The sequence below is a fragment of the Oncorhynchus masou genome, chromosome 7 (genome assembly GCF_036934945.1).
Source record: "Oncorhynchus masou masou isolate Uvic2021 chromosome 7, UVic_Omas_1.1, whole genome shotgun sequence".
Classification (NCBI taxonomy): domain Eukaryota; kingdom Metazoa; phylum Chordata; class Actinopteri; order Salmoniformes; family Salmonidae; genus Oncorhynchus; species Oncorhynchus masou.
Genome location: NC_088218.1, coordinates 19456146 through 19467932, shown reverse-complemented (window position 1 = coordinate 19467932; position 11787 = coordinate 19456146). Strand labels below are relative to the sequence as shown.

Here is an 11787-nt window from a genome sequence, read left to right as displayed (position 1 = left end):
ATACCTTACTTACATAAGTATTCAGACCCTTTGCTATGAGACACCTGTTTCCATTGATCATCCTTGAGATGTTTCTACACTTGATTGGAGTCCACCTGTGGTAAATTCAATTGACTGGACTTGATTTGGAAAGGTACACACCTGTCTATATAAGGTCCCACAGTTGACAGTGCACGTCAGAGTAAAAACAAGCCATGAGGTCGAAGGAATTCTCAGTAGAGCTCCGAGACAGGATTATGTTGAGGCACAGATCTGAGGAAGGGTACCAAACCATTTCTGCAGCATTGAAGGTCTCCAACAACAAAATGGCCTTCATCATTCATAAATGGAAGAAGTGTGGAACCACCAAGATTCTTCTTAGAGCTGGCCGCCCGGCCAAACTGAGCAATCTTGGAGAAGGGCCTTTGTCAGGGAGTTGACCAAGAACCTGATGGTCACTGACAGAGCTCTAGAACCTTCCAGAACCATCCCTGCAACACCTGAAGTATGGTGGTGGCAGCATCAAGCTGTGTGGGTGTTTTTCAGTGGCAGGGACTGGGAGACTAGTCAGGATCGAGGCAAAGATGAACGGAGCACAGAGAGATCCTCGATGAAAACTTGCTCCAGAGCGCTCAGGACCTCAGACTGGGGGCAAAGGTTCACCTTCCAAAAGAACAACAACCCTAAGCACACAGCCAAGACAACGCAGGAGTGGCTTCGGGACAACTCTCTGAATGTCCTCGAGTGGCCCAGAGGGAGCCTAAAAAACTGCTTTTTCTTTGTCATTATGGGGTATTGTGTGTAGGTTGATGAGGAAAACAGTTTAATCAATTTTAGAATAAGGCTGTAACCTAACAAAATGTGGAGTCAAGGCATCTGAATACCTGGAAAAATCAGTTGCTTAGACATTAATGAAAGTACTCCTCAAATTCATTACGTAATGTAGAGGTCTTGAGCGCAAAACAGCAGTCTTAGCTATGTGTTACCCTGGGAAACAGACACATTCCGGAGAATCCATCTCACTCCGACTCTGTTGGGCGAGACAGTCAACATGGCACTGGTTTTCTCTGGGGATTTCAGAGGCTACATTCGGAACTGGAAAATGGGTGTTGACAAAGACTATATATATATATATAATCTGAAACAGCCATATTTAAGTTTAGGATGTACATTTTGTCTTCCTTTAATAATTACAACAATACATTACTGATATGTATGATTCATCTTGGCAAAATGCCAAGGTCATAATAACCCGTAACCAAAATGATTGACAAGGGACACAATTATTCCATTGGTTATTTATTCTCAAAGTCTGATGTTTGTGAAAAAAGGAACAAATGGTGGTGTAAAAAAGAAGAGACAAACAGAGAAAATCTATTTTTGGCCCCCAGTTCTAGGCAGTCTTGATAAACAAAGAGACATTCTGGAACAAAACTAAACCCGAACAGGAAGTCTGTGTCCCAAATACCCTATAAGGGTACTACTTCCTTGTTAAAAAGAAGTGCACTATAAAGGGAATAAGGTGCCATTTGGGACAAAGCCAAAAACAACATGAGCTCTGTGCACTTCAAGGCCTTCATGACACAACAGACTGCTGCGGGAATAAACCACAATAAATACCCATTTTCACATTGACCACAATATAGACTACCAAATCATATCTACAGCAGAATAGCAGAGATGGGTACAGACTGGTAGCTTACTTCACTATAGATCACCTGAACATGAATGCTTTGGCACCCTCATTGGCTGATGTGATATGATGTCACAGGATGGGCGAGAGGAGAGAGAGGTCATGAGGGCAAGAGAGCGTGAGAGAGTGAGAGAGAGAGCGAGGAGAACCATAAAGGGGCTAGATGAAGAGACTGGATACATAGAGAAAAGCAAGTGGAGAAAAAGAACATGTCGTGATGGAGTAGGTCCATTCCTTCCTCAATCCCTCCAGTACCCCCTGCACACTGTAATAACAGTACTGGTACTGTACTGACCTGTATATAACAATGTTATATAACTCTATCCTTCTGTCACATTTCACCTGTTTTTATTTATCTGCATTACAACCATTATTACGCATTTTTGGGAAAGAGCTCGCAAGGTTCTCCCTGCACTGTTATACACCTGCAGTGTCCTCTGACAATAAAGCTCGATAACAAATCAAAATAGCAGCACTGAAAATATAGCTTGTCTCATGAAATTAAAGCAAGATGTATAAAACGATTTCAAACGACGTACATTTTCCAAGTTTCATGGTCCAATTGAAAATGGACCTAAATGTAGTGGTAAGACTAGAGATGGTTATAAGTCTGTGGCTCTAACTACAGTATCTTGGAGGATTGTCCAATCTAACTGTCCAATCTAATGTAAAGTACATTTACATTACATTTAAGTCATCTGGCAGACGCTCTTATCCAGAGCGACTTACAAATTGAAACAAATTTGTTTCCTTTTGACATTCTCACTGCATATATATATTTAACAAAATGTTCATTTTTAAACAGGGTGTTTTTCCTTTCAACAAAATACATGCAAAAGTATTCAACATCTATGAGACAACACAAGTCAGCAAGAGACCAACGCTTAATAATAGTAGTACCTCAAGATCGTGTTGATTTGTCATCAGTACTAACAACAGCATGCTCTCATTATCAAAACGCACATTAAATATACATAAACTTAGTATAGTCATAAGTTAACTGCAGCTATATACATTTTCCAGTTGACTCCATATAAAAGCTCAAATCAAATCTACCAAGGCTGTGACGATATCAGTACTGCAATACTTTTTTCCATGGCAAAAATTTAAACATGAAGCAGAAAAAAACTCTTCGGTCTTTTAAAAACCTGCTATATAGAAATACTGTGAGCAATGTTTATTTTCAACATAGCTGTTTTCCTAAAGAAGTTAAAGCCGCCATCATGTTTTGTTTCATTGCCACGCGACTAACAAGTATCGCGTTGCTGATATCGTCCGAGCACTACCGTCTATCTTTGTTCATTCGTTTAACTAAAATGTGATTATCTTCTCATTTTCCCATTCGACAAGGAATCATTTTGTTTAATTCTAACTATTTCATAGTCATTGTCCATTAGAGGTTAGACATTCAGAACCAGGACATGGAAACTGTGTGCGCAATAATGTGCAAAGATCCTTCTGAGGAACAACCCCACAACTTGCCGTTGAAACCTAATCGTTCACTTTAAAAAGGTACATTCATCAGGAGTTAAAAACAACAAACATTGTCCTTCAGGTTCTATTCAATCAAACTGGCGACTCGGTTTCTAGGATAGGTCAATAACAGCATTATTCCTGTGCAGAAAATGAATTGATACTGACATCATGTAGTTTCACTAGTAAAGGGATACTTCAGGATTTTGGCAATGAAGCCCATTATCTACTTCCCCAGTCCCAGTCCGATGAACTCAAGGATACCATTTTTATGTCTCTGCATCCTTCATCCCAGTACGAAGGAAGTTAGAGGTAGGTTTGCAAGCCAATGCTCACTAGTGTTAGTGCAATGACTGGTAGTCTATGGTCACAGCTAACATCTGGCTTCCATAGACTTCCAGTCATTGCGCTAACTCTAGTTAGCAATTGCGCTAACGCTAGTTAAACTACACGCAGAGACATAAAAATGGTATCCACAAGTTCATCTGGATCTGGAGAAGGCGATCATTGCCAACATCCTGAAGTATCCCTTTAATTAAGTTGGTCAGCACATTAATCCGAATGTGCAAATTTGCTGCAAAGGAATGCTTATTTGACTTATCACACTAACCAGTTTCATTGAACTCGCCACAAGTCTACCTGACACTGCTAGTGACTAGTGTTAGTCTCTAGAATGGGTGGATCCCTTTCATTCTCAGGCAGGAGAGAGGACGCCTCAGCGAGCCCGTTGAAAGACCCTTGGCTTTGCTGCTCCTTCGTCCCCACAGATACCTCAGACCGTGTGCTATTCTTCAGTGAAAGTGTAATATCATTACCGTTCATGTCTGTCTGGAAGGCTGATTGACAATTATTGTCGTGAGTCTTGTCCTGGAGGCAGAACTGAGCGATTTCCCCTTAGATAGGCCAGCTACTGAGTCAAAATTGGCTATATTGTAAAAATTCAAAAATGTGCTTTTGGTCTTAAGGTTAGAGTTAGGCATTAGGGTTAGCAGTGTGGTTACGTTTAGGGTTAAGGTTAGGTTTAAATCTGATTTGATGATTTTGTGGCTGTGCCAGCTAGTGACCACTCTGCAGAGTTGCCTCTAGAACAAGATTCATGGTGAAAAACACTAACCTGTGTCTGATAGGGCTGCTCATGGTGTAGTGTACTAGTCTCCCCACTGTGGGGAGTGTTGCTCTGCTGCAGGGCTGAGGAACAGGCGTTGGCTGCTGGTGCTTTGTCAGTGTGGGGGAAATGCATATACAGTCCCTCTATCTGGCTGAGGTGGTCTGTGTGCGGCTCGGAGGTGGTTTTAGGCTGCTCCTGTGACACGACCGTGGGGCCATCGGTGGCCCCCTCCCTGTTGAGGAGTGAGAGGCGGAGTGAGGGAGCTTCACAAGGGGATTTTGGTGTGGGGTTCAGCTTGGCTGAGTTGTCCATCTGGTAGTAGCCTGATGAAGGGTTGTGGTAGTATGAGTTGGGGTTAGCGCGGTTGGTGTTGGTCTGTGTGCCATCACTGTAACCCAACACAGAGGAGAGAGGGACCACCTCTGTGTGAGAGACTGCGGGTCCACTCACCCCCTCCTCCATAGACTCACAGTCATCTTCCTCCTCCTCAGAGTCACTAGTGTGCAGGCTGTCGGTGCTGCAGTCCGAGAGGCCACTACATAAACTACTACCATCGTCATCATCCTCCTCCTCATCATCTTCCTCATCTTCGTCCACTTCCTCTTCTAGATGCTGCTCCACGTCGCTGGCACTCGGCAGGTGCATGATGGGAGCCTGCGGGACTGGGATGTTGTCAGACATCAGGGGGTACTGCAGAGCAGGCTGGATAGGGACGCTGACTGGTAGTTCTCCGTGGTAACCAATGGTGACCTGTAGTTGTTGTTGCTCGTGGCTCTTTTCCAGCTCCAGCTTCATGATGGTGTGCAGGAAGTGGGTGCGAACACGGATGGGGTTGAACTCGACACGGCCTGTGCTGTTACTGCAGCCCTCCTTGCTGCAGCCGCACGGGAATGACATGCGATCTACCTGTACAGACAGACAACCAACGCCTCAGTTAGCCTCCAATACTGGACGGTTCCGTTTCCAATGAATAACGAACACACAGACAGATGCATAAGCATAGCAGATGGTCAAACAGCCAGGCAAACAGCCAGCTATCCAGTAGCGGGCCAGCAAGCCAGCCATCATTTAACATGCAAACATACTGACAGAGGTAATTCAGGAGACCCTCACCACAGCTCCATTTACCTGGCACTTGATGCCGGCCAGGCTGCAAGCGCAGGTCGCGGGGTTGCACAGCCCCCTGCAGTCACAGCCGCACTCCTCCCGGGACACCCGGATGGCCCGCAGCTCGTGCTTCTCCTCCACGTCAATGCGTCGCACCCCAGACGCCCGGAGGAGAGCGCGGCGCCGCCTGGTGGTCATCGGCTGCAGGAAGAAGTACTCGTCCACCTCCGTGTTGTCCAGGTCGATGTCGTCCTCTGAGATGTCGTCCAAGGTCAGTGACTCGGCCTCGTCCGACTCCACAGTGCCATTATTGGTCAGCTGGAAGAAAAAAACACGAGTAGATGGTGATGCACACGGAGTAAACCGAACACCTTCCTAATATTGAGTTGCACCCCCTTTTGCCCTCCGACCAGCCTCAATTTGTCAGGGCATGGACTCTACAAGGTGTCAAAAGCGTTCCACGGGGATGCTGGCCCATGATGACTCCAATGCTTCCCACAGTTTTGTCAAGTTGGCTGCATGTCCTTTAGGTGGTGGACCATTGTTGATACACACAGGAACCTGTTGAATATAGAAAACCCAGCAGTGTTGCAGTTCTTGACACAAACTGCCTGGCGCCTACTACAATACCCTGTTCAAAGGCACTTAAATCTGTTGTCTTGCCCATTCAAGCTCTGAATGGCACACACACACACGATCCATGTCTAAATTCTCAAAGCTTAAAAACATTTGTTTAACCTTTTTCCTCCCCTTCATCTACACTGATCGAAGTGGATATAACAAGTGACATCAATGAGGGATCACAGCTTTCGCCTGGATTTACACGGTCAGTCTGTGTCATGGTGTTCTTACTGTTTTGTATACTAAGTGTATAATGTATCTGGACTCTTGTAAAGTCATGCCATATAGACTGCTGTAGGTGATTATATGTGTATCCTACCTGTGAAATAAATGCTCATCTCCTGATTATAATACCTTAGGTGGTGATGTAAATCAATTCAACACAAATGGTTTACACAGGTTGTTCAAAGAAAGTTGATACTCCCAACACTCTGTCCGAGGTCACAGCGAGGTGTGAGGAAGGCTGACTGCTTGTGTTAGCGCATCCCCTTGTGTTGGATTAGAATCTCTGCGATAAAGCAGCTGAAAGTGCGAGTGAATACACTGAATAAATACATTATAAGGAATGTAAAGGTCATTTTGACTAGAAAGGACTGTGCCACTCAGGCTTTTAATGTAATTTGTCATTAGCCTTGAACTCATAACCTAGTCCTAATGCTATCCTGCTTTCCTGGTTATCCCCGGCTTACAAATGGGCAAACATTCCTTCCTCATCTCTCTGCTATGTTAGCTGATTTCTAGCACAAAAATAGTTGCCATGCTACACATTGGTGTACAATGTAATGCACTTTAGGCACTTGGAAAAGTGCCACTGTGTGTGCCTTATGCAATCTATTATTAATACACTGAATTTGCCACTGCACTGGCTGGATACTTTAACACAAAGGCATAGTCCAAACCTTCAGTTAGACAGACTTGGCTGCTTTCCGTTAGACAGACTCGGCTGCCTTCAGTTAGTCAGACTCGGCTGCCTTCAGTTAGACAGACTCGGCTGCCTTCAGTTAGACAGACTCTTCTGCCTTCAGTTAGACAGACTCGGCTGCCTTCAGTTAGACAGACTCGGCTGCCTTCAGTTAGACAGACTCGGCTGCCTTCAGTTAGACAGACTCGGCTGCCTTCAGTTAGACAGACTCGGCTGCCTTCAGTTAGACAGACTCGGCTGCCTTCAGTTAGACAGACTCGGCTGCCTTCAGTTAGTCAGACTCGGCTGCCTTCAGTTAGACAGACTCGGCTGCCTTCAGTTAGACAGACTCGGCTGCCTTCAGTTAGACAGACTCGGCTGCCTTCAGTTAGACAGACTCGGCTGCCTTCAGTTAGACAGACTCTTCTGCCTTCAGTTAGACAGACTCGGCTGCCTTCCGTTAGACTAGTGGTTCCCAAACTAGGGGTTGCGACCGCATAGGGGTGGGGGGACGGGTCGCCTGATATGAAAATGGGGGTCATGGGAGAATTTCCAAAATCCTGAAAAAATAAATAATAATAATAATATATATCAATTCAGTGGGGAGAACAAGTATTTGATACATTGCCGATTTTGCAGGTTTTTCTACTTACAAAGCATGTAGAGGTCTGTAATTTTTATCATAGATACACTTCAACTGTGAGAGACGGAATCTAAAACAAAAATCCAGAAAATCACATTGTATGATTTTTAAGTAATTAATTTGCATTTTAATTTGCATTTTATTGCAATTTCATTGGAGTTGGCTACTTTCGTGTCTGGACTATCATTAAATGTGAAGACTGTATATAATCAAAGCAATTCTCTATGTGTAATTGAATTACGCAATTAAACTAATCACGAAACTTTAAACTAGGAAGTCGGGGCACCATGAAAAATGTTGTTTATAGAGTGTCAATTTTAGAGTGTCAATATAAAAACGGGCTTATTTATTTACTAACTAACCACACCGAATGACATAAAACAAACCGTAGATATGTGGGTTACTACCTGATACAAAGAAAAAGTCCTTAGCGGACGGACGGAGAAAAAGCGGGAAAGAGGAAATGGATTCACTACACACTGTTGATAAATCTATTCATTGAAATGCTAATCCTTTGCACATGAACGGCCGCTCATTCAAAATAATATCAATGTCTAGATTTACGCCCTATGTAATATGATATACATATATATATAATATGTCGTTGTTGTCTTCTATTGGAATCGCCTGTCCGTCTGCTGGAGTCAGTTCATCAGAGAGTTTCTGGTTAACTTCCCCAGAAGTCACAATGTCCTTCGTGGTTGCAGCTTTCTCCGCGGCTCTGGATAGTGTCTGTTGTAATCCATAAGTCAGGCGTACCATGTTCTTAGAATAGATGTTTCGGCGATTGTCGGTATTCTCGTACGAGACTAGTAATTATATGTCTAAGATTTTGTCTTATTCTGTAGTGATTGATAGTCTCGGAGATGAACCATTTCCAGCCTTTTAGCCAAAACTACAGCTGTATGGTCTAATGATCTATAGAATTCTAGCCATTCCAACATGGGGACTCCCAGCGTTCTCTGACTTGATGTAAATTTTGTAGGAAGTGGGCTTTATACTCTGTGGAAAAAGGCGCGAGTCCACGATGCCGACATAATGTCTACTCTCATGTGGGCATGACCACTGATTCGGTTAACTTTATATGAAAACCCATATTTTCTCATTTAGAACATTACATCTTTTCACAAATAGTTTAACGTTTAATCACATATGTTTCACAATATTTAGATGTAAACCTGACAGCTGGGAAATGTACACTGTAAGATATACAGTTATGTGTGTTTCCTGTCCTTCATTAGATCACCAAATGAACCACTTGACATGACTGTCCCTTAAGTGTCCACAGACCATTCCCACATTCTCAAAAATAGAAACATTGTTAAATTATTCAAACTTTTGATGTTCGAGTGTCTCTCTGTGTTCCACAGTTTATATTCTAATCTCGAACACTACAGAGCATGAAGGAGAGAGCATGTATGTTATGACCGACCATAAAACAGTCGTCTTCCCGCTCACCCCTTCTACGAGAGAGAGCACGCTGTAGAGTGGACCCCCCTGTAACCTGATCCTTCAGATCGTCACAGGAGAGTTATGACACTACCTTGAGTTTGATGGAGTTGAGTTTCTCCTCTTTGAGGTGGTCTCGCAGCATGTCTCGGTGGCTTCTCTCCTGCTCCACGGCGAACTCCCCCAGGGTGTAGCGCTGCACCCAGCTGTGGCGTGTGGACATGCCCAGGGTGCTGCCACCCTGCGTGGGCACACTAGTGAAGCCCTGGCACCGGCTGAAGTAGTACACCGTCACGCTCTCAAAGTGCACATTGCGTACCCGCAGACGCTTCTCACACCTCAAGATAGAGGAGGCTGTTAGAGGGAGGGATAGAAGGAGGGATGGAGAGAAAGGGGCATTTAGAGACAAAGTATCACTATATCATTTTTTAAAATTGTACATTTATTTAATTAGACAAGTCAGTTAAGAACACATTTTTATTTAAAATGATGGCCTACCCCCGGCCAAACCTGGACGACGCTGGGCCAATTATGCGCCGCCTTATGGGACTCCCAATCATGGCCAGATGTGATACAACCTGGGGTCGAACCAGGGACCATAGTGACTCCTCTTGCACTGAGATGCAGTGCCTTAGACCACTGTGCCACTTGTGAGCCCTTAAGTGAGTATTGCTGCTATTGATATCCCTATGGACCCCTTGAGTTTTAGCATCCCTCACATCTTCCCTGTCATCTAAAAACCCACAGGGAGCAGGAGCTAGGGGAGCTCACCAGCTATGACTCCTAGAGAGAGATGAAATCACACTACTCCCAAGAGTTACTTCCTGTTTCTCTCTATCATTCTAATCCCACTGAGGCTATCTATGCTGGTGGTGCTTGAGGGAATCCCATCTGAGTTGAAAAGCAGTAGGTGAGGAAGTGGTTCTATTAACTGGGAGTTTTATTCCACTGAAAAGATGGATGGCTACTCACCAGCACAATGTAAGGCGCTATTTCATTCACTTTGTGTCAAATTGTTGACAGTGTTGTCCGAAGTTGGCAAAGCTGGCTGTGTTAGTTAAGCAATCAAGTACATGCATGCTGGGTAAGCAACTCACGGGCGACGGGGGTGGAAGTGCCTGGGTTGACGCTATCGCTGCTGTTCCCGCTGTCGCTGCCGGCAGAGACCTCGTCATCGGAACCCCGGAGAGAGAGGCAGGGGGAGGGGCTGTCCACCTCCACCTCCTCAAACTTCCTCTTCAGGATCCCACTCATCCTGCCGTAGGTCTACCACCCAACGTCTGCCCCTGAGAGAAAGAAAGAATGTTGCAAGAAATGTTATTACTCTTATTGCACAAGTCTGTACATGGTCGATGAGCAAACCTATGCTACTGCACATGGTTGCTCAGTTCATGGCATAGTGGGCATTGATCTTTCTCAATAGGTATATGTGATGAGTGTATGTATATCGAGTGCATAAAAGTAAACTTAACATTATGACTATAACTACTGTTCTCTGGAGGGAAACGAGGTAGAACATACTATGGGGAGTCGCACTCTTCCGACTGAAGGGTCTACAATCATGCCTGATAAGGCCACGCCTCGCTGGAAGCCCCGCCTTCTACAGGTGATAAGCGTGAGGCTTGGATTTATTTCTTCAATTTAATACCGCTCCTCACCGAGCCCAGGAACGTGCGGCGTGGGGCCAAACAGGTGTTGTACCTAATTTCCCTCCTTCAGGGAACAGTGGCCCAAAGCGAGAGCATGTGCACACTGCTCCCCAGAAATAGGGACCGAGCCAAGGTTAGGAGGAAGAGAGAGTCTCTCCCAATCTGTTGATGCACACCACCACTGACATATTGTTGGTTCTGACCAACACAAGCCAGCCCGACAAAAGCAAGGGGAAGTGCCTGAGCACCGATATACCGTTAGGAGCTCTGGGTAATTGATACGGTGCACTCCGCACCAGTATCCATCCCCCTCGAATTGAGTTGCCATCGTACACCCCTTGGGGGGGATGCGTCTGCCAGATATAACTCAGTCCATGGGAGCCCCCTAACAATAGCAGAGGGTCCCACCACTGGGCCAGGGCCTGAAGGCCTGACTGGGGACACCCAAAGCGACCGGGTAAGTCTGCGAGATGCGTCCAGGTGAGTGGCCAGCACTCTGGAAGGGCCGCATCAACACTAGCCCCAGGGGAATGACTTCCATTACAGAAGCCATCATCCCCAGTGGGCGTAGCCCAGCCAAAATTTGGCTGTGCAGAGCCGGAACTTGAACACCCTCCGCAGGGTGGGAAAAGAGCGATATGCGAGTGAGTCTAGCTCCAGATCCAGAAACGGTATGCTCTGAGAGTCAGACAGCTCTTTTTATGTTTTCTTAGGAAGTCTAGAAACTGAATATGGGAAAGTAGTATGGATGTGTGTAACACTGCGTGCCCCTCGACTCTGCCGCCACCAGCCAATAGGCTGCGGCTCATGAGCATTCTGAGTTTGTAGTCTGAGGTGCTAGCTGAGGGCATGTCCCTTTTCGGAAACAGGAAATACCGGCTGTACCAGCCATTCAGGATTTTCAACATAGAAACCCCTCGGATTGCCTGCTTCTGGCGATGGGAGGATATTCCCTCCCTCAAAACGGGCGCTGGGGCCTTGGGAACAGTCGATGTGATAATGCTGCAGAAGCGTGGGAGACGCACAACATATTGTAGCTTGTACCCTGATGTCACTGTTCGCACGATCGAGGGCAACACTGCGCCACTGGTCAGAGCAGACAGTGAGCCTCTCGTGAAGTGGGGGACTGGGACTGGGAGAGATTGGTGGAAATGGAAGAACCAC

At 45.5% G+C, this 11787-nt stretch overlaps 1 protein-coding gene across 1 annotated transcript; it reads right to left on the bottom strand.

Annotated features, from left to right (window-relative positions):
• Positions 1-1268: 1268 nt before the first annotated feature.
• LOC135543046 (cysteine/serine-rich nuclear protein 3-like) lies at positions 1269-10239 on the bottom strand. The gene is made up of 5 exons (XM_064970149.1): positions 10072-10239; positions 9069-9328; positions 5382-5678; positions 4260-5159; positions 1269-3973 (listed from the first exon to the last, which is right to left on the bottom strand). The coding sequence occupies exons 1-5, from the start codon at positions 10226-10228 to the stop codon at positions 3794-3796; spliced, it is 1794 nt and encodes a 597-aa protein (XP_064826221.1). The 5' UTR covers positions 10229-10239; the 3' UTR covers positions 1269-3793.
• Between the last annotated feature and the right edge of the window lie 1548 nt (positions 10240-11787).